General features: G+C 40.1%; 1 protein-coding gene across 4 annotated transcripts in view; it reads left to right on the forward strand.

Annotated features, from left to right (window-relative positions):
- The window catches only part of ADGRB3 (adhesion G protein-coupled receptor B3), a 1384867-nt gene that overhangs the window by 1269065 nt on the left and 91397 nt on the right, over positions 1 to 24405 (forward strand). For all 4 annotated transcript variants that reach the window (XM_073626736.1, XM_073626734.1, XM_073626737.1 and 1 more), the window contains one exon: positions 11493 to 11588. In XM_073626736.1, coding sequence (XP_073482837.1) covers positions 11493 to 11588 — 96 coding nt within the window. The remainder of the gene's footprint in view (positions 1 to 11492; positions 11589 to 24405) is intronic.

The raw sequence follows: 24405 nt of genomic DNA on the forward strand, positions 1-24405 counted from the left end.
TGACGAGCCGAGAAAAATGAAGTTCAATAGCCGGTGCGGCTCTTCTGTTTGATTCTGAGCATGCGTGGAATTTTGTGCGTTGGGAATTGTGTATACACGATTGGAATTTCTGACAACGTATTTTGTTGTCGGAGAATTTGAGAACCAGTGCTCAAATTTTTGTTGTCTGAAATTCCAACAAAAAATGTCCGATGGAGCCAACACACGGTTGGAATTTCTGACAACAAGCTCCCAATGAACATTTGTTGTCAGAAATTCCGATCGTGTGCACGCAGCATAAGAGTAATATTTGCAGGTACAATTGAGAATATCACTGGTATAAGCAACCATTTTTACTGAATGAAACTGATTCATTTAGTGTGTTTGTTGTGATTGGCCCTGTCTGTACCATGTGATCACTGTGACCAATCACAGCTATCAACACAATTGAATATTGATTGGTCACAGCGATCACATGGTACTGGCACCAGGCTGGTACACTGATCAATCATTGGCCATTGACAGATCATGTCGCAACGCAGCCTAGAGCAACACACCAGGCACGTTTCGAGAGGACCTCATGTGACGTCCAACCGGATCGACAAAAGTCCTGCCCTGCTGCCATTTTGCTATAGGCCGGGCAGGAAGTGGTTAAGACAACTCTCAACTCTCCTCTTCATCCCATGTAGGAGAAACATAGAAAGCCAACCACTAATCTGACATATTCAGGCTGTAAAAGAGGATCATTGAACTGATGTTGGGCTGGACTTGCATTCCCACCAACTTTTGAACCACTTCATGTCTCTTTCATTATAAAACTGTAATGTGTATGTGTTGTTGTACTATGTTTCCCAGTGAAATGTACAAGACATACCTCACAAAATAGTCACTGTCCATTTACTCTACTGTAAAACAGCCATGAGTATAGATGGCCAAATCTGCTACAGAGCATCTACAGCTGAGGCAGAGAAGTACTGAGCCTGTTAATAAAATAATTTTGCAGATCCATTGCTGAAGGTTATAGAGCATTTTACATTGTATTTTAGCTTAATAAAACAACCCTGTCATAAAATAAAAAAACCCGAAAGAAGGATACTTGTGTAAGAACACTAAATGCTTACCTTTCCCTCTGCCTTTTGCACCAGAGGACTGCTCAGTTCAGTAGAGATCTTTATGTGAAAAGTAGAAAAATCAACACTACAAATGTTCATCTCCCAGTTTATTTGCAGCTCTTATTAGTGCCTCCTCCTGATCCCTATGGCATTACTATATCCTGCAATTCATGGAGGCTAGCAGAAATGGAAAATTGGGAGACCATGGTGAAGATGAGTATCAGTGGGTTAAGGTCAGCTTTGCAATAAATCGTATAGGATGTTCCAAACAAATATTGATCTACTGGACTCCTACCTTTCCATCTTGTGAGGACTAGTAGGACTCAGACAAATGTTAACATTGATTTAGTAAGTAAAACAAGCCAGAGATGTATGGGAAGACAACATCTATTGTTGTTAATATCAAGCAATTAGCTTTTATTTATTTTTAAATGTAATTACAAAAAAATATATAATTGGATTCTTGTTAGATAGTATTTAACCTGGAACATGCGTGCAGCAAGTAGAGTCAAAGTGAAGCCTGAACTCCAGATGTGCCTACTTGTTCCATGTCAGAGAATCAAATCACTGAAGCCATGCTGACAGCCATACAACTAGTATTTTCAGAAGGAGAAGGCAGCATTTTGTGCATTGTGTATTGTGTGAAAATTCACAACTCCTTTAGTAAATCAGCCAGCAAGCCTTTTGGCTTCCTAGTGCACCAGGTACTTGAAAAACAGTTTGTGTACAGCCTCACAGTCTATTCCCCATGGCATGAATGTCCATACCTTATATGAAAATGGCCTTTTTAATCCATGAAATTAAAAAAGGATGCTTTAAAAAAAATCCCTATGAAGTACATTTTATGAGAGAGCAACTTATATTTATTTCATTTGTAAACAAGTATGGTGAGCTCTTCTGTGTTTAGATTTATTTAATATCCTGTGGCCAACTATCCATATCTTAGTGGTAATGAATATGAATGACCAATAAAAACTGGGTTGCAGCAACAAAGTCAGCCATCTGTGTCACACAAATTAGATCTTGTGGAGTCCAACGTATACATTGCTAATTTGTGATTCATTTTCATGCTCTATATTATGCTTTCCCTCTAATATGCAACACAAAGTATATTTGTACAGTTATAATAAATGTGCGTGTGTTTCTTTGATGTGATTTATTTCATATAATTTTTAGCTGAAAGAAAAAAACACATTGGGAAATTGCCAGCTCTAAGTTACATGCACTCACTTTATTTTTTAACATTCATTTTATTGCTTATTCTTGAACATTTTGTAAATATAAGGCATGACACAAATTCATGCATTCTTGGGAAGTCCTTTATTCTTTAAGAAAACCTGTCATGAGATATAAAAGTAGGCTACCGTCACTGGCCACTCCTGAAAATGCTAACTACCTGATTGTATGCTTTTGCTTTTGCTTTGGTTTCAGTACTCTCTGAATCACTGTTTTAGATCAAGTAGACAGGTAAGGAGTTTTGATGTGTATTGTGCAGCAATTCTCAACATCTTTCAGGCTAGGTTCACACTGCTGCGAATTCTATTGCGAATTTGAGCCGTTGCGATCGCTCAAATTCGCAAGTCATTTAAATTTCATAGATTAACATTAGTGCCGTTCACATCGATGCATTGCGAATATAACCTGCGTGAAAAAAAGGTCCTGTGCGAGTTTGATCCGTGTGCGATGCGAATACAGCTCCATAGACTGCAAAATTTGCAGTAGAATCGCAGGAACACATATAGAATTCGCAATGCAAATTCGCAACGCAATCGGATCAAAATCGCGCTAAATTCGCACTGCAGCAGTGTGAACCTAGCCTTAAGTAAATCATTTCAAGAGCCTTTTGAACCCTTACTCGACTCTAGAGGGAATTAGAGGGAATTAGGCAATTTCTTGTAGCAAAGCTATACATTTTACAATCACACTATGTTGATCTGCTGCTTTACACTAATGGGACTTTCACTGTTCACATTAAAGTGTTACTAAACACACAACAGTAAAATCAGTTGGTATATGCAGTAAAGCACGCTTGTTATACTCACAGTGGGGAAGGGGTTAATCCTCTGCATTATGTAAAAAGACTGTTTGATCCTGTCTTCTCTTATACTCCCCTTTTTCCACTGTCCCATTCCATCTCCTGATGAGCTTTTGGAGTCACTCTGCACATGCTCGGTTTGGTGTGTATTGCTAGAGAGTTAATTTTTTTCTTAAGAGTGTGCATGTGATCAGCACAGGGCCAATCAGCACTGTCCAGATAGAGGGTCAGGGGCTCTGCAGCCTCACAGGGCAGTCAGAGTAGAATGAAAACTCCTCCTACAAGCTTTAACCAAACACTGATAGAAGTCACAAGACTGCTATATACATATAAGAAAAGGTATTTAACAGTTTATATTTACTAAACTAATTGCATCTCCATGTTCTGTGTTCTGCGTACTGTGGGAGATCAGATATAGTGAATGCAGGCTCCTGGGTTTAGTAACACTTTGAGACTAATTCTGGGTGAAAGTATATCTACACAGTTGTCTCTGGGACTTAAAGTGAGGAAAAATTGTGAGTGACCACCAGAACAGGAATTGAGGGGAAAACTTCCAATTAAGACAATTGCTTCTGTCTCAACTGAGATCATTTCTTGCACTTTTAAGAGATTTCCTCTCACTTTTTTCAAAAGCAGGACGTGAAAGAAAATTTCCCCAAAAACACAGATGGCAAAAGAACAAGGGAGCACGTACACATGTATTCAATACTTTGTTTTTAGATCTGTAGTTTAGATCTGAACACAGCAGCATTATATTCTATGGACCCATGCACACTGGCCCATATTGATCCAGATTGTGAAGCTGTGTAAACTAAAAATTGAAAATCTGTGTTTAGGGACCTGTGTATGGGGTGTATTATATTTTATGTTGTGCTGTATGCATGTACACATTTGTGCTAACAATTAAATGCATACAGAGCAAATGTACTCCATTGAAGCTGCCTGCATCCTATCAAAGAAGGATGTTGGGCAGTTGGAGCTGCCTGTATTCTAGCAACAAAAGACACTGGGCAGCAGGAGCTGCCTAAATTCATGCAACCAAGGCCACTAGGTGACAGGAACTGCTTGCATCCTAACAATGAAGGAAGCTAGGCTTTGGGATCTGTTCCCTAGCAAACAAGAACATTAGGTGCTTGTAGTTGCCATCTTTCTAACAACCAGTAGGACCAATATGGTCTATTTGCACTATACGCTGTCCGCATGTAAACAGTAGCACAAACATTACATGTGTACAGTGTATGAACATAGGCTATTGATATGTAAGCCATACACCCTGTGTGCATGGAACTTTAGCTTAAGTGACACTATTTAGTCCCAACTCTCCTATAGCTACATAAACTGCACATAGTTGCTCTTCAGGTCTCTCATTTCTGGAAGCACTAGCTTTATTGAGTCATTGACTATCACGCCATCTAACACCAATGTATACAATGCCGTTGATTTACTAAACAAGCAAAGGCTGTTCACCTTGTAATTTGAATATTCACTTTGCAAAACAAATGTTAGTGAGCAAGGATACTTACTTTCAATACCCAATCATATTTCAGGGAAATGTAAAAAGCAGATTTTTTTTCCAGCCTCTACTCACTTAGAAGATCATTTCCAGTGTGCTCACATTAACTACTGTATTACATTGACTAAAGTCACTATATATGATCTGCCACTGGCTAATATTAATAAATAATTAATTAATATAATATTGTTTGGCACAGGCTATGACACCAACTAATGTAATGCTATATAATTTATCACTGACTGTCATAGTGACTTATTGTCACTGTACAGAATCTCTTGACAGCTGTCATACTAACTGGTTTCACTGTATATAACATCTCTTCATATATAAACTGTTACCAAATGTCAAGCTGGATAATGTCTCACGACTGTCAAAACAGCTATATATTTTATATATATATATATATATATATATATATATATATATATATATATGTATATATAGTAGCTGAATTACTATAGGAGTTAGGAATGTTTACACAAAAAAAGTGAAGATTCACCTCAAATATCCAATTATAGGAAAAGCAATTTCATCTTTATTTATTCTGTACATGATTGGATAATCAAAGTAGATCTTCATTTTTTTGGGAGGGGCATACATTCTCGACTCTTTTAGTAAATCAGCCTTAGTATGTCACCAACCAGTAGAAGAGAAGCAGCAAGTGAAGTCCCCTCTACCCCCCTAAAATTATCATCATTAATTTCGCCAAGGTATTGATAAAGGAAGTGCACTGGTCCAAGTCCTCTTTTACTATCTGAATGGTTTCTCTATTGCCACACTTTCTTTTCTGTTTAACAAAGTAAATAAAGGCAAATGGAACAATTCAACATAGCTTGCTTCTGAATATTTCACCACCACTGTATCTCTTGTATAGTATTCAAAATCTGACAGTTGTGCAATCTTTTTTTTGTGTCTGATTGTATTTGTGTTCATGTCTTCAAAAAACATAAACAGTCCCCTCTGGCACCACTATCAGTAGTTTATAGAATGAAAAAGACAGTCTTATATTTTCTTTTCCATACATTTCCATTTCACGTCTGCTGTAGTACAAACATGCCCAAATCCAACTGCCTTTTGCTACCTTAGATTTAACCTACCATACTGTAATTATCATCATTAGGCAGAATATTAAATACTCCAAGAAACGTTAAAGGGTTAGTTCACCTTTACCAAAAAACTGCCCATCCAGATAAGGGGCAGCTGTACATAAAAACATGCTGTGCACCTTTAACTAAAGTTGAATAATTCCTTTGGTATGGGTTTAGGCCATTTAGGCGCCTCATGAAGCCTGACTGGAAAACTTCTAGGATGTTGCTAAGAAAAGCTTAGCATTACTGCTCACCTTCACCATCACAGGAGAGAACTCTCAAACTCTGAGCTCAGAGGAAGAGCTACTGAATCAGAGGAAAGAAAGTGCATGTGAAGGGTTTTGAATCATAGAAAGAGCTTCTTCCTGTGATAGTGAACACTAACTCTAGGCTTCTATTAGCACGTCCTTAGCAATGTCCTAAAAGTTTTAAAGTCAGACTTCAAGAGGTATGTAAATGGCCTACATCTATAGCAAGGACATGATTTAACTTTGATCAAAGCTGCACAGCTTGTTTTTAGATGTCATTTATTTGCAAAGGCAGTTGTTTGATAAAGGTGAACTATGCCTTTTAACAATGGCTATTTTCACTCCTACCTCTTTCCATAGAAATGCATGAGCTGATCTCTATGTGAAAATATTGCCTAGATGCTACATATTAATGTTGTATATTAGTCTTTCTTGTGTTCCTCTGTATCCATTACAGCAAGGAATTAGAAGTTTAATGGAGTCCGCTTGCCCTAAGAAGGACATGATAGGCTAGTAGACATAGAATTTGTTTAGTTCCAAATTGTTTTGTTGACAAAAACCCGTTTAACTAATTTTTCGGAAAATTCATAAATTCATAAATTTGTAAGTTCGGAAATTTGAAAATTCGAGAATCCGAAAATTCAAAAATCTGAAAATTAGAAAATCCGAAAATTGGAATGAAAATCCAAAAATTCAAAAGATTGGAAATCCAAAAATAAGAACAAAAATCTGAAAATTTGAAAATCCAAAATAATAACTAATAATAATAACTGTTACTAACTGTTAAATTATAGGTATTGGAATTTCCTTTCAAATTTGGCTGTTAGCGAATGTAACGAATACGAATTTATCCAAAGTTATGAATTATCTGAAATCATAGTTACATAGTTACATAGTAGGTGAGGTTGAAAAAAGACACAAGTCCATCAAGTCCAACCTATGTGTGTGATTATGTGTCAGTAAATGCCGCATTGAAACAAATGAAATGTAACAAATTAAAAATAATAAATAATAATAAAAATAATAAAAACTTTTTATTATTATTATTAATTTGTTACATTCCATTCATTTAAATGCAGCATTCGTTATTTTGGATAATTTGTAACTTCGGATAAATTCATATTCTGATACGTTCATAAACAGACAAATTTGAAAGAAAATTCCAATACCTACAATTTAAAAGTTAGTTATTATTAGTTAGTTATTATTTCGGATTTTCGAATTTCCAAATTTTCGAATTTCTGAATTTAGGAATTTCCTAATTTTCTAATTTAGGAATTTTCTCATTTACGAATTTTTAAATTTACAAATTCATGAATACCGCTTCTAAACGAATGGAACATAACAAATTCAAATTTTTCCAAAGTTAATAATTTTTTCGAAATAACAAATTTTGATCATAACGAATGACATGAAAAACGAAAAAAAAAAAAATGAAACAAAAACAAATTTTTCAGCAATGCACATGTCTATAGGCTAGAAACTCAGCTGAAAGTCAGGCAAAGTTTACCAAAATGAGAAAAGGCCTATTTGAAATCTTTGAGTTACATACAAGACAGAGCTGTTTTGGATTTACTACATGCAAAGGATCACCCACTGAAATAGCAGTGCTTAGTATGTCTTTATCACAATGCAGAGTACACAGTTGAATGTACATGGTGCAACTGTACAGTTTTTCTCATAGTCCCCCAGCAAATCTGCCAACTTGAGCCTATGAGTGGAGTCCTCCTAAAACAGCTTCCTGTTATGATATGGTAACATTGCTTCATCACTGCTGAATTCAGAGCAGAGTTACCATTGTCATGTAGGCTGTTCTTGCTTTCACTACAGTGGGATAAAAAGTGGGAAAAATATGTTGCAGGGGACATGGATAACAGCATTGTCACTGATGATTCACAAGCCTATTGCTTGTCAATCATCACCTGTCCACACCTAGTCCCTCTCACTGCATTCTGGATTGATAGCACTGTCTCTGTTGCTAAAACCCTTTCAGACTCTACAACAGTGGTTCTCAACTCCTGTCCTCAGGACCCACCAACAGGCCAGGTTTGCAAGATAACTGAAATACATCACAAGTGCTATCATTTGTTGCTCAGTGATTGCAGTATTCTAGTCTGCATCTCCCCAAGGTAATTCTTAAATTCTGACCTGTTAGTGGGCCCTGGGGACAGGGGTTGAGAACCACTGTTGTAGAGTCTGCAGCTCACAAGAAGGAGGGATGCATGTAAAAGCACATATAAAGAAGGGTTTTTTTGTAGAGAAAGTAAGGAACATTTTTTGTTTACTTTATAAGGCTTGTGCATCTCAAAAAGTAGCTGGATTTGGTACTTCACACTGTCATACAGGAATCTTTAGTTGTATTTTAACATATTCAGCTGGACAAGCATATATCCATTTTTACACAATCTTATGTCAAGGAAAAAGCAGGACAGTTCACACTGGATTTTAGTACAAAGAAATGTAACATTGTATACAAAGCAAAAGCCTAAATTAACTTTGCAGTCAAATCAAATTGTTAAGCAAAGCAAATAAAAATAGTAACATATAGTACCATATAGCTATATATAGCTATATTTCAAAATTGTGTCTTAATGTCACTGCAGTTACATTCATTCAACTCAAAGCTGTCCTGTATTTTAAGTCTGTTCTATTGGCAGAGAGGTGCTGCTGGTGCATACCTGTGGGACTGAGAATCATGATATATACTGTAAATTATCCATTCTAATTTAAATACATGATTGCTGGCTCTAAAATTACCTTAAAGTGATTGTAAAGTCTTGTTTAAAAAAAAAATAACAAACATGTTATACTTACCTCCCCTGTGCAGTTGATTTTGCACAGAGCAGCCCAGACCCTCCTCTTCTTGGGTTCCTCTTTTCTGCTCCTGACCACTCCCTCCTATTGAGTGCCCCCTTAGCCAGCAGCTTTCTAGGTGGGCACCCAAGCCAAGTCATAGCTCAGTATATTCATTCAGACACGGAGCGCTGACCTGGCCCCACCCCATGTCTCCCCTGAATGGCTGACTGACTTTAAATTAACAGCCACGGGAGCCAATGGTGCAGCTCCTGTGTCTCAACCAATCAGGAGGAGTGTCCCGGATGGCCAAAGGACACGTGGACATCGCTGGAGAGAGAAGGGGCTCAGGTAAGTAATTAGGAGGTTCTGGGGAGGTTGCTACACACAGAAGGTTTTTTTTATCTTAATGCATAGAATGCATTAAGATAAAGAAAAAAAAAAGACCTTCTGCCTTTACAACTACTTTAGGTCCAAAATGTTGTACAATGTGTACCTTAAATGCTACATTGAGTTGAATGCTTGGTTTGGCTGAAAACATCAAGCAAAATCTTGTGTGCTGCCTATAAAAAAACAAAACCAGGCTACTGCACATGCCCATTGATCCTTTCATTCTTAGCAAGTTGCAAGTATGAGAAGTTCCTTATATCCTGGTGACCAGCACTGGAGTAATATTAACACTCTTTGACTGTTCACAGCAGTGACTTCATACCCATCAATGTGCACATGTGCAGGAATTGGGGGGTGGTTTAACCCCATAACAACACAGCAAAACATATATGCAGTGTACAGAATGCGGGCTTTAAACCTTGGCACTGCTTATATGTGTCCTTGTGTTAGTGCTGGGAGTGCACTCAACAGTACACTCCTATCACAGAGGCCGGGCTCTCACTGAGAGCTCCAGGTCTCATACTAACGATTGGGACCCAGGACCCCCAGTTATAGGCCACCTGATCACTGTGAAAGCCTGTGTGATAACCCATGTGTTTTCTTTATCTTCTGAATTGAGAGAAAGATACATTGTAGCTTTCTCTCCTTGCAGTGGAGAAAGAGATAAACATACAATAAAAAAAGAAAAAAGAAAAAAAAAAGCTACATGAAGGATTGATCTAGGTCAGGGCTAGGGTCAAGGTAAGGGCCAAAGGTCAGGGACAGGGTCAAATGTCAGGTCAAAGGTCAGGGTATATTTTAGGTAGGATTTTCCAAAAAATGTTTAAATTAGTATCAGTGTCAGTTAGTGTCAGGGTCAGTATGTTTTAGGTAGGATAAAAAAGCAAAATGCGCACCATAGTTTCTGGGCCCTACGATGGGTACAAACAACAAATAACATACACATATGTAATATTGTTGTGAATGTGATCATCAAGAGCAGGAATATATATATTCAAATTTTGGGCCAATTTTCCTTTGATAATAAAATAAACAAAACAGGAGATATCCATTACCAGCTACCAGCATAGGAAAGCTCAATTTGTCCTGAAAAAATAATGTATAATCCACTTGGATACACATAGTATTTGCGATCATATGTACAATTTTACAAATACAATTCAAACTTGCAAAATTGGGTCGGAGCATTAAAGTTTTACCCTCCTTCATGAAGGGATCAAATCCAGAGATAGGAGACTGGCTCACACCAATGTATGGCATGGGCCAGAATAGGACAGGAAGTGAAAGGAAATCTGACCAATGTACACGGACATAGGCAAAAATATTTTTAGTAAATCACGGTAGTGTTAGAACTTCATATAATGTTTTTATTGTTTTCTGTACCTTTCTGTGGTGGTGCTGACTGAGCCCTTTATTTCTTGTGCTGGTGATACAGAGATAGGAATAAAGAAAAAAGATCTCCCCAGTTGGGTCAGAAAAAAATACCTGACAGAAATTGTAACTGTGCTAATCTATCTTCAACTACAAAATAAATGTTTTGATTAATTTAGTTTTTTATTTGTATGCTCCCACAGATGGTATTCCCAAACACATGCACCTCTTGTCCTGTATTTTTTGTTCAATTTTATTTAATTTTTAGGGATAAAAAGAAATATACACTAAACATCCAAATACACAAGAAAAATCAATTTTAAAAATTGTTTAAAAATGTTTTATTGACATCTCCTAGTATACAAGCATTACTATCACAAGTAGAACAATTTAAAAAAAGAAAGTCGTTTTGTGCTTTGTCTAACTGGAGCTCCTTAAAATCTTATTGAGATGATTAAAACAAACCATCACACACATTATTGAATACATGGAAAATATATAATTAAAACAGGACAGCGCTCCATAAGTCAGCTGCTGAGCTGGGAATATTTGGTGGGGTAAAATGAGAGGAGTCTGATAGGAGTCACATAGGAGTCTGGAGCAGTTTGAACCAGCAGTATGATTAAGACTATAATACTTCATAATCCTCATATATATTGCCTGTCAAGGTGTTACTAGACTCTTGGCAAAACAGAGCCCATTTACCTAAAATAAAATTAACTATAACTGTGCTCTGAATTCCTGCAGTTTTTCTCTTATTAAAACACTGTGAATGATCTAGTAATTACAACAAACAGATTCCCTCTTCCTATAGTTTAGGGAAATTAGTGCAATGGTCTGCATTAGTATCTAAAGAAGAGATCATATTAGAAAATTACCTTGTTATAGATAATAAAGGTAGCACAAATCAAATGAACATTTTTGTAAATTTCTAAATGAAACTATATATTGTTTTTACAGGTCCAGGATGCTTTCAGATGTCGGCTTAGAAATTGTCAGGATCCAATAAATGCAGACTCCTCAAGTTCCTTTCCAAATGGACATGCTCAAATTATGGTTAGTTTTCATAGTTATCCTACTGATATTCCAACTATATCATGATGATCTTGTTTGATAAGTTCTAATTTAAGTGTGCAGAAATATTAAACATAAATCATTTATGATTTAAATGTATAAATAATATATTGTCTCATGTAACTATGGATTAATTTTCAAAATTTGTAGAAAAAGAAAATACTGTCTTCACTTTTAGCAGCAGATTTTTATAGTACAGGTTCACTTTAGATTAAAAACATCCCAGCCCACTGTCCTATGCTACCCCAGTGTTGCCAACCTACCAGATTGAAATTTACTGACACCACACCCAAATTTTACTGGCACAGCTACGTTTTTACTGGCATTTTCAAAAGTTACAAAATTTTAAGTGCAAATTTCAGTATTTAGGCTACAACCAAGGAAAATATGCAGTTAGCAATGTGATTTAAGGTAGATATTAAGACAAAAAAACATATTTCTTATTTTTTTTTCCAACATAGTAAGTAAGCAGCTAAGGGACAGGATTTATGAGGGCAAGCAATTACAATGGGCAGGCATACATACATGAAATTGACTCTCACAATGACACTGCCAGCAGTGTTCAGCAGCACAGATGATGACACCTCACCAACATGACACGTCCCCTCCTGAGTCACAGTGATAGTCTTGTTCCATGCCAAGTGGTCCATTCAGTCCACTTTAGTCCAAACAGCACTGACAGTCCCGTTTCTGTTTGCTTTGCTCCCATCCCGCAGACTCGCACACGAGGCTCTGGCCACTTTATTCAGGTCCCTTGCACCATGACATTACACGACATGCCCAGGCAGAGGCACTCGGATGATCACGGCCAGCTCCAGACCAAAACTGAACATGCGCAGTTCCAAGCCGAGCGTCACGGCCATATTTTTTACTGCAGCCTATTCCTGTTACTGGCAGGAGAAAAGTGCTCATTTTTTACTGGCTGCCAGTAAAAATACTGACAGTTGGCAACACTGTGCTACCCTCCTACACTATTCTGGTGCCTGCTTACCTCTTTTTGAACAAAAGTCCTGGATGGCTTAACTCCAATGTAAAAATGCATATAAAAGCAAAGGAGAAGGCCTTCAAAAAATACAAGGATGAGGGATCATCATAAGCATTCAGACTTTATAAGAATGAAACAATAAATGTAAGGTTGCAATAAGGACGGCTAAGATAGAACATGAAAGACACATAGAGGAGGAGAGCAAAAAAAAAATTGAGGACAGACCATATTGGTCCCATAAAGAATGAGGAAGGACATCTGGTTACAAAGGATGGGGAGATGGTGAAGGTATTGAATTTATTCTTCATCTCAGTCTTCACGAGGGAATCGGGGGCTTCAGTAACCAAAACTGCAGTGTTTATCCTCATGACACATCACAGAAAGCACCTCCATGGTTAACAGAGGACAGAATTAAAATTAGACTTGGGAAACTTAACATTAATAAATCACCGGGACCAGATGGCTTGCACCCAAGGGTACTTAGGTAACTTAGTCAAGTAATTGCCAGACCATTGTTCCTAATTTTGACAGACTACTGACAGTCTGACAGTCTACTGACTGAAATGGTATAAGCTGATTGGAGAAAAGCCAATGTAGCACCAATATATAAAAAGGGCCCAAAATACATCCCTGGGAATTACAGACCAGTTAGCTTAACATCAATAGTATGTAAACTCTTGTAGGGGATGATAAGGGACTATATACAAAATTTTAGTAATGAGAACGATATCATTAGCAGTAATCAGCATGGATTCATGAAGACTCGTTCTTGCCAAAGAAATCTTTTAACCTTCTATGGGAAGGTGAGTTGCCATCTAGATAAAGGAAGGCCCGTAGACATGGTGTCTCTGGATTTTGAAAAGCATTTGACACAGTTCCCCATAAATGTTTACTGTACAATATAAGGTCCGTTGGCATGGACCATAGGGTGAGTACATGGATTGAAAACTGGCTACAAGGGTGAGTTAAGAGGGTGGTGATAAATGGGGAGTGCTCAGAATTAGGGATGAGCCGAACACCCCCCTGTTCGGTTCGCACCAGAACATGCGAACAGGAAAAAAGTTTGTTCGAACATGCGAACACCGTTAAAGTCTATGGGACACGAACATGAATAATCAAAAGTGCTAATTTTCAAGGCTTATATGCAAGTTATTGTCATAAAAAGTGTTTGGGGACCTGGGTCCTGCCCCAGGGGACATGGATCAATGCAAAAAAAAGTTTTAAAAACGGCCGTTTTTTCAGGAGCAGTGATTTTAATAATGCTTAAAGTCAAACAATAAAAGTGTAATATCCCTTTAAATTTCGTACCTGGGGGGTGTCTATAGTGTGCCTGTAAAGGGGCGCATGTTTCCTGTGTTTAGAACAGTCTGACAGCAAAATGACATTTTGAAGGAAAAAACTCATTTAAAACTACCCGCGGCTATTGCATTGCCGACAATACACATAGAAGTTCATTGATAAAAAACGGCATGGGAATTCCCCAAAGGGGAACCCCGAACCAAAATTAAAAAAAAAAAATGACGTGGGGGTCCCCCTAAATTCCATACCAGGCCCTTCAGGTCTGGTATGGATATTAAGGGGAACCCCGGCCAAAATTTAAAAAAAAAAATGACGTGGGGTTCCCCCTAAATTCCATACCAGACCCTTCAGGTCTGGTATGGATTTTAAGGGGAACCCCGCGCCAAAAAAAAAAAAAAACGGCGTGGGGTCCCCCCAAAAATCCATACCAGACCCTTATCCGAGCACGCAACCTGGCAGGCCGCAGGAAAAGAGGGGGGGACGAGAGTGCGGCCCCCCCTCCCTCCTGAACCGTACCAGGCCACATGCCCTCAACATTGGGAGGGTGCTTTGGGGTAGCCCCCCAAAACACCTTGTCCCCATGTTGATGAGGACAAGGGCCTCATCCCCACAACCCTGGCCGGTGGTTGTGGGGGTCTGCGGGCGGGGGGCTTATCGGAATCTGGAAGCCCCCTTTAACAAGGTGACCCCCAGATCCCGGCCCCCCCCTGTGTGAAATGGTAAGGGGGTACATAAGTACCCCTACCATTTCACGAAAAAAGTGTCAAAAATGTTAAAAATGACAAGAGACAGTTTTTGACAATTCCTTTATTTAAATGCTTCTTCTTTCTTCTATCTTGCTTCATCTTCTGGTTCTTCTGGCTCTTCTGGTTCTTCTGGTTCTTCCTCCGGCGTTCTCGTCCAGCATCTCCTCCGCGGCGTCTTCTGTCTTCTTCTCCTCGGGCCGCTCCGCACCCATGGCATGGGGGGGAGGCTCCCGCTCTTCTCTTCTTCTCTTCTTCTTTTCTTCTTTTCTTCTTTTCTTCTCTTCTTCTCTTCTTCTTCATTTTCTTCTCCGGGCCGCTCCGCAATCCATGCTGGCATGGAGGGAGGCTCCCGCTGTGTGACGGCGCTCCTCGTCTGACAGTTCTTAAATAACGGGGGGGGGCGGGGCCACCCGGTGACCCCGCCCCCCTCTGACGCACGGTGACTTGACGGGACTTCCCTGTGACGTCACGGGGAATGCCACAGGGAAGTCCCGTCAAGTCACCGTGCGTCAGAGGGGGGCGGGGTCACCGGGTGGCCCCGCCCCCCCCGTTATTTAAGAACTGTCAGACGAGGAGCGCCGTCACACAGCGGGAGCCTCCCTCCATGCCAGCATGGATTGCGGAGCGGCCCGGAGAAGAAAATGAAGAAGAAGAGAAGAAGAGAAGAAAAGAAGAAAAGAAGAAAAGAAGAAGAGAAGAGCGGGAGCCTCCCCCCCATGCCATGGGTGCGGAGCGGCCCGAGGAGAAGAAGACAGAAGACGCCGCGGAGGAGATGCTGGACGAGAACGCCGGAGGAAGAACCAGAAGAACCAGAAGAGCCAGAAGAACCAGAAGATGAAGCAAGATAGAAGAAAGAAGAAGCATTTAAATAAAGGAATTGTCAAAAACTGTCTCTTGTCATTTTTAACATTTTTGACACTTTTTTCGTGAAATGGTAGGGGTACTTATGTACCCCCTTACCATTTCACACAGGGGGGGGGCCGGGATCTGGGGGTCACCTTGTTAAAGGGGGCTTCCAGATTCCGATAAGCCCCCCGCCCGCAGACCCCCACAACCACCGGCCAGGGTTGTGGGGATGAGGCCCTTGTCCTCATCAACATGGGGACAAGGTGTTTTGGGGGGCTACCCCAAAGCACCCTCCCAATGTTGAGGGCATGTGGCCTGGTACGGTTCAGGAGGGAGGGGGGGCCCGCACTCTTGTCCCCCCCTCTTTTCCTGCGGCCTGCCAGGTTGCGTGCTCGGATAAGGGTCTGGTATGGATTTTTGGGGGGACCCCACGCCGTTTTTTTTTTTTTTTTGGGCGCGGGGTTCCCCTTAAAATCCATACCAGACCTGAAGGGTCTGGTATGGAATTTAGGGGGAACCCCACGTCATTTTTTTTTTTTAAATTTTGGCCGGGGTTCCCCTTAATATCCATACCAGACCTGAAGGGCCTGGTATGGAATTTAGGGGGACCCCCACGTCATTTTTTTTTTTTAATTTTAGTTTGGGGTTCCCCTTTGGGGAATTCCCATGCCGTTTTTATCAATGAACTTCTATGTGTATTGTCGGCAATGCAATAGCCGCGGGTAGTTTTAAATGAGTTTTTTCCTTCAAAATGTCATTTTGCTGTCAGACTGTTCTAAACACAGGAAACATGCGCCCCTTTACAGGCACACTATAGACACCCCCCAGGTACGAAATTTAAAGGGATATTACACTTTTATTTATTGACTTTAAGTATTATTAAAATCACTGCTCCTGAAAAAACGGCCATTTTTAAAACTTTTTTTTGCATTGATCCATGTCCCCTGGGGCAGGACCCAGGTCCCCAAACACTTTTTATGACAATAACTTGCATATTAGCCTTTAAAATTAGCACTTTTGATTTCTCCCATAGACTTTTAAAGGGTGTTCCGCGGCATTCGAATTTGCCGCGAACACCCCAAATTGTTCGCTGTTCGGTGAACTTGCGAACAGCCAATGTTCGAGTCGAACATGAGTTCGACTCGAACTCGAAGCTCATCCCTACTCAGAATGGTCAGGGGTTTGTAGTGGGGTCCCCCAGGGTTCTGTGCTGGGACCAATCCTGTTTAATTTGTTCATAAACGACCTGGAGGATGGGATAACAGCTCTATCTCTACATTTGCAGATGATACTAAGCTAAGCAGGGCAATAACTTCTCCGCAGGATGTGGAAACCTTGCAAAAAGCTCTGAACAAATTAATGGGGTGGGCAACTACATGGCAAATGAGGTTCAATGTAGAAAAATGTAAAATAATGCAATTGGGTGGCAAAATATAAATGCAATTTATACACTGGGGGGAGAGCCTCTGGGGGAATCTAGGATGGAAAAGGACCTGGGGGTCCTAGTAGATGATAGGATCAGCAATGGCATGCAATGCCTATCAGCTCCTAACAAAGCAAACAAAATATTGGCATGCATTAAAAAGGGGATTCATTTCAGAGATAAAACGATAATTCTCCTGCTCTATAAGACTCTGGTCCGGCTGCACCTATACTGTCCAGTTCTGGGCACCAGTCCTCAGGAAGGATGTACTGGAAATGGAGCGAGTACAAAGAAGGGCAGCAAAGCTAATAAAGGGTATGGAGGATATTAGTTATAAGGAAAGGTGGCGAGAACGTGTTCTCTCTGGAGAAGAGATGCTTGAGAGGGGATATGATTTCAATATACAAATACCATACTGGGGACCCCACAATAGGGATAAAACGTTTTTGCTAAAGGGAGTTTAACAAGACTTGTGGCCACTCATTAAAATTAGAAGAAAAGAGGTTTAACCTTAAACTACGTAGAGGGTTCTTTACTGTAAGAGCGGCAAGGATGTGGAATTACCTTCCACAGGTGGTGGTCTCAGCGGGGGGCATCGATAGTTTCAAGAAACTATTAGATAAGCACCTGATCGACCGCAACATACAGGGATATACAATGTAATACTGACATATAACCACACACATAGGTTGGACTTGATGGACTTGTGTCTTTTTTCGACCTCACCTACTATGTAACTATGATTATGTCAGTCCACCATGTGTTTACAGCCTCAGTGAAGACATTTTCTCTGTGATGCCCACAAAGTAACTTTCTATTCTTGAATTAGGCCTTACTCCTTTGATACAGGTATAGTCCATTCAAATCTATGGGAAGTTACTGCAGATGTGGGTAGCATCCGACAAGATTGTTAGGAGGTTGTCACTATTGGAATGAGGTAAGTAGGCACCTGAGTAGAGGGTTAGCTTAGAATAGAATAAGGGCTAAGGAGGAGGGCTGGGGAGCTTTTTTTCCAAAGTGAACCTGTTTTTTTGATCTGACCGTGCTATGCATTGCAGTTTACCAAAATAAGGTCTTGAGTCACACTGTGATTTGTATTGTAATTTTTCCAAATTCGGACCTTAAATCAGAATGCAATTTGTATTGCAGTTTGCCCAGAGGGAAACAAAAACACTCGGCTCTGCCATTGCTTCTTTTTGAATAAGCACACATTCCCCATTTTGCAGACTATGCATATTTACATCGCAGCAGCCTAATCACATGTGTGATCTTCAGTATATTTAACATTTACAGTAGAAAATAATATGACAAAAAACTATAGTTATTTTGTACAAGCTTATACAACTTGCAAAGTCTACATATTGCCAAATGCATGTAAAATCATTATGCTGTGCCCACAAATAGCAAATCAAACTATATTTTATATAATCTTTTAAAGCATATGTTTTCTTGTAAAAGACAATGTATGTTTTTTTTTTTTTTTTTTAAATATTAATCAACACAGATGAAAAATGACCTTGCACTCTCCAGGGGTCTCCTTTCTCAAAAGACTCAGGAAACAAATCTGACCAAGATCATCAAGCATACCTCATTAAAAAATAAGTATTCAAACCACAGACATGCACATTTTCCATTCTTAATAAGACATCTCTTTGTTACAAAAACATACATCCTGCTGAATAATAACAGCATAAAACAAGGGACTATAAATGAGGAAAATAGGGCAAGTAAACTAAAACAATAGAATGTCAATCAAAATCAGTTTTATCACATCAAGGAGGTCAGGAAACCAAAATAGCAAATGATTTATCATTTTAAGTACAAGCTTTAATTGTTGGCGCAGTTTATTTTATTAGATCCGAATAAGGTTCATGTTATAGAACAAACAGCACTGTACAATAAACCTCTTAGTAACCAGTCAAAATTAATATTTCAATGATCTGTCTATAATAAACGTATTGTAAAGCTAATTACTCTTAATGAGTTTTTAAAAAATGTGTTATTTAATAAGTCCATTTGTTTAGGTTGCAATATGTAGTTGTATGTAAAATTGTATCCAAAGTTATTAGGCCATGTTTCCAAGTTTTCCATAAGAAAGGGGTTTAGCTTATTGCAATAAAGAGCTTTAGTAATATCTTTTGGTTGATATTAAACAACAGTGCAAATCTTGTTTTAATGTCTCAAATTATGAAATAATAGTAGGGAACTCAGCTCCAGCCAAATGGTTTTCACCAGTTGCAGCCTGGATTTACAGAGCATATAGCCAAACCTGACTATGCCCAAGGGCGTGAATAAAATGCAGGACCAATACCTGCCCCCCGCAACTCTCTCATGGCAAACTTTTTGCTCCTAGAGCACCTGGGCTGAGTGAGACTCTGGATCCCAATATGGTGTCCACAGCACATGGGCCTACCATGATGGGACATGCCACCCCTGCCTTCCTGTCTGTGGAGCCTTATCTATCCCTTAAGGATGACTGTCCACAAAGCTTTCTACCTGTGAGCACGGGAGGTTTCTCCCCAGCACCCTCTCTGCACAGGACTCAGATTCCTCAGCATGAATGAAGCTTCCTAGCTCTGACTGGCTGCCTGCACTGCCCTCAGATCAAGGCTCCAAGGCCTTCTCTGCCTCTTTCATGACCAAAGCCAACCTGCAGGCCTTAGCCACAATGATTCAACAGATGCTCAGGGGTTGGAAATAACAGAGCTACAAAACACAGTGCCACAACTCCCTGTCTGGGTAGACAGGATGGAAAGAGGTCACTTATTCTTGGAAGATAGACTCCCCCAGCTCAAAACCAAATATGCCCAACAGGAGCAGCACCTTCTCACCATTTACATCCATTTAGATGACTTGGAGAACAAAAGTCAGGTGAAAAATCTAAAGCTGTGGGGAATCCCAGAGGCGACCTTTGATTGTTAACTTAGAGCCACGGTGTTGGCCATCCCCAATAGGGTGCTGGGCAGGGAGGCGGGGAGGTTCTTAAGTTGGGCAGGGTCCATAGGATTCAGAGATAGAAACCCCTGCCAGTAGACAGACCCAGAGACACACTGTGCAGGGTCCCCTTCTATAATGCTATAGAAGAGTCCTTGCACAAGGCCTAGTCCTGGCCCAGTTGAATTTGATGGGGCTTCCATTCAAATTTTACATGACCTGTCTCACAGTACATTCCAAATATGACGTTGTCTTAAGCCATTGTTGATCTTGCTTGTCACGAAAGGAGTCTGGGAATACCCTTTCCAAATTCTTATCTGGAAAGCTGCCACCACCTTAGGCTATGGGAGCTTATTGGGTGTTCCAACAGATACCAGCTGTGCAAGTCCCAGATGTCAGTGGAGATCCCACAAGAGCTGCCACCAGTGTAAACCCTAGCAGGCCCAGGCCCTCAATGACGCAATCAGCAAGACCCAACAGTGAGCAACAGTGAGCAATAGCTGGCCCAGGGCCCTCTACTCTCAGTGAACACTGTTGTCTCAGAATTCTCTATCTCACAGGGGAATCTGCTACAGGCTACAGTCAGGTTGACATCATAACCATTGTTCTCCTGTCTGCCTGCCAGTGATGCTGTCTGTATAGGGTGGGTGTTTTAGGGCTGGACCTGGGGAGAATGTACTCTCTTCTACTTTATTGTTAGATAAAGGCTGGGCTGGTCACCCCTTGGCTCTCCCACCCACCAGTCTTTCTTATGTTATGTTATATTGTAGGCTCATAGTCGGGCCACACATACAAGGCACATCACGAAGGCTGATGTAATTTTTTATTTTATACGACCCTACACAAATTATCCTTGCCTTGCTTTACTAGTGTTTGATTATTATATCATTTGTGAAGTGGGCCCAGACTGGTGTCTTGTGCCTCCCAGATTTATTACACACTCTGTTTCTTTAGATAAACTGTTTCTGCTTTTTACTAACCCTAATTTTGTGGTATGGAACATATACCCATTCTACAGGGTGCGCTCCTGGAGTGTGGGGTAGATGGTACTGAGATTGATGCAGCCTAAAGTTCTACCCAGGCCTGAGCATGCACTATGTGAGAGGGGGCTCTTTCCCCTGCGGTTACTTACCATACTGGGACTAGAACCCTAGGCCCCTTCATACACTAAAGAGTTCCTTGCTGCACCTCTATAGGCAGCAACATGACATTGGATGAACAGTGATGGGGAGTGCCCTCTGAGCGCTCCCGTAGGGCACTATGCAGTGCATATTTAATTACCACAACAGACGTTATGATCTTATAGTGAGATTTTTTTCCACTTGCTATATGGGATATAGCAAATGGAAAATATAAGGTCATACCTAAATCCTTGTTTTTCTACTGGTAGGTGTCTATACTTTTGAGAACTGGAGCGGGGCCCCGGTTTACTTGCCGTTGCTGCTGCCCATGTCTGGGTGCTGTGACCGGGGGCTTGGTGCGGGGGGCGGGTGGGTGCAATGGGTTGATTGGGGACTCTAACTGACAATTAATGCAAGTAGGTCCATGCAATATTTATCTATGCTGATGGGCATAGGCAGACCCTTCTCTCCAGCTCTTTTGTGTTGCCTGCATCAACTTACCTTGAGAGTATTTTGGTTCTCATTGTCAAGATGCCTGGCTCTTTTGTTTCCTTTCAGGGCATTTTACATAATTTTGTTATGTGTTGTGTCTCTCCCATGCTGTGGGAAAGTCACAAATGTGTTTTGAAGAGATATCTTACTAAATAAGCAATGAAACTAAAAAAAGGCTTGATCCCTGCAGCTCCAACAAAAGCTGGACCAGTTGCAAACCTTAATATGTCTCACAAGAAATCCTTATCCCTTGCTTTGGCAGCTGAACTCAAGATTCAAAGGAAGAACCTGGCATCTCTGAGCTTATATAACACTAATGCCCCGTACACACAGTCGGACTTTGTTCGGACATTCCGACAACAAAATCCTAGGATTTTTTCCACGGATGTTGGCTCAAACTTGTCTTGCATACACACGGTCACACAAAGTTGTCAGAAAATCCGATCGTTCTGAACGCGGTGACGTAAAACACGTATGTTGGGACTATAAACGGGGCAGTGGCCAATAGCTTTCATCTCTTTATTTATTCTGAGCATGCCTGGCACTTTGTCCGTCGGATTTGTGTACACACGATCGGAATTTCCGACAATGGATTTTGTTGTCGGAAAATTTTATCTCCTGCTCTCCAACTTTGTGTGTCGGAAAATCCGATGGAAAATGTCCCATGCAGCCCACACACGGTCGGAATTTCCGACAACACGCTCCGATCGGACATTTTCCATCGGAAAATCCAACCATGTGTACGGGGCATAAATCTTGGCAAACGTATAACAAGTTTGGTAATAAGCCAAGCAGGTTGTTATCCTGCTCCATCAGGGAATTTGCTCTTAAAACCTACATTTCCTATTAAACTGACACTAAGTGTAGGCACAGGCCCCACCTCATTACAAATCAGTTCTGCATTTCAAGAGTACTACAGTACCTTGTATAATCTACCAGGTCCATTGACCCCGGACACTTTGAATTAAAAGCTTCCACAAATTCAGGACTTCCTTGGGTCTCCCGGCATTAAAGGTCCCTGTATGGATAGGGCATATCATAAAGTAGCCACCTACATAGATGACCTTATTATTCATATCTTCTCCTAAGATGACTTTTCCAAACATTCTAATCGAATGACATAAATATGGAGAACTATCAACTACCACAAGTCAGAAACTTTGAATCTCTCCTTGACTCCATCCTGTGTGGTTCACCTATGTAGAGAATTTCCCTTTCAGTGGACAACCTTCCACATAATTTACCTAGGCACAAAAATGACCCTATCCTTAGACAAGATCTTTAAAGCTAAATTCCCACCCTTGCTACACTCCATAAAAAAAGGATGGTTGGGCATACTCACACATACACCTGATTTGGAAGGATGGCAATCCTAAAAATGACTGTCATGCCTAGCGTGCTTTACTTTATCCAGTCTCTCCCGATCTCAATCCCACGGAGATACTTGAGAGAATTCCTCCAACTTGTTTGGGCGAGATCCCATCCGTGAGTTTCTCACTTTTATCTTTCTATGCCCAAGCTGTATAGCGGCATAGCATTCCCAGATCCACTAAAATATCTTTAAGAGACTTACCTATACAAAGTAATTGCCTGGTGCAGAGACCATGAATATAAGCAATGGATCTCACTGGAGCCATCTAACATATCACATTATATTGTTTCCCTTGGATCCGCCAGGCCCTCTTGACGGACTATAGGGGACACTCGCTAATAGGTCCAACCCTCTGGGCCCTTAGAGCAGCCAATGAATCTGCCAGATTACTATTGTAAGCTTCCCACCTCACCCCAGTCCTGGTTCCCACCTGCAGTCTATAATAGGAGTTTTAGACAATTCCTATAATTAGGACTCTACCGAATAAGAGAATTTGTCAGTAATTTAGGACCAAAACCTGCTCACTCAATAGAACAAATGTTCAATCCCCCTCTTAACCAGTGGAAGCTTCAACAACTGTACAGCTACCTTTCCTCGGTCACTAAGAAAAGTATGCATTTTGATTTGGAAATGTCTTTCGAACACCGATGCAAGGACTCCTCACTGTTTGCTCACACAGTCTTAACCATGTATCATCTCCTTGCTCTACCCACAGAGGACTTTATGCCCCCATTTTTACTCAAATGGGAAAGAGAACGTGGGAATTCATTCTCCCACACTCAAAGAAAAAAATATACATGAATGTGTAATGTAAGGGCCGCATTTTTAGTCCAGGAAGTAAATGATGACTATGGTTGATGCCTGAACAATGATGTTAGGCTCCTTCAAATGAGAAAGGAAGGTGAAGACATTGTCATGACTAGTGTTCTTAAATCTCTAAGACCTAATAGGGTCTTGTGATTATTTAACTTGCACATTATGTATAAAGCAAGCACTTAACAAAAAATGACTGTTAGGTCTGCTAACATAAATCCCAATCTGTACTTCACTTAATAATTCAATATATGTAATAGTTCTACACCTTTTTCTCGTATTTAATTTGATTCACTTTGCATTATTATTATCACTTTGCACTAAGAAAATGGTTTCCTGCAATTTGATTGGTTTCTAAAAAAAAAAAAATCTTTTACTTTATCCACTTGTATATGATTACTTTATCTTTGGTCATAATTTATTTATTCAGATGTTCTTTTTTAGTGTTCTGATGAAAGACAGAAAAAGTTAAGTTATAGCTGTCCCAACTTTAGTAAGCTTTGCCAGGAGCTAAACTGCAGGATCATTCTAAGTTACATAATACACCCTGCAGATTTGTACCGAAATGCCCATAGAATTCCACAGTGAATCTCAATCTCCTTATTTACTGTAGGGCATATAGATATATATATATATCCTTTCTGTGAACATTTCAACAGTGAAGACAGAAGGGGGTAATGTACTAGAGTGAATTAAGTAAAGTGATGTGGACCTACATTTTCCAAAACATCAAATCATTTACAGAAAATGTTCCCTTTTTAATTTATG

Source organism: Aquarana catesbeiana, linkage group LG04 (assembly GCF_042186555.1).
Source record: "Aquarana catesbeiana isolate 2022-GZ linkage group LG04, ASM4218655v1, whole genome shotgun sequence".
NCBI lineage: Eukaryota > Metazoa > Chordata > Amphibia > Anura > Ranidae > Aquarana > Aquarana catesbeiana.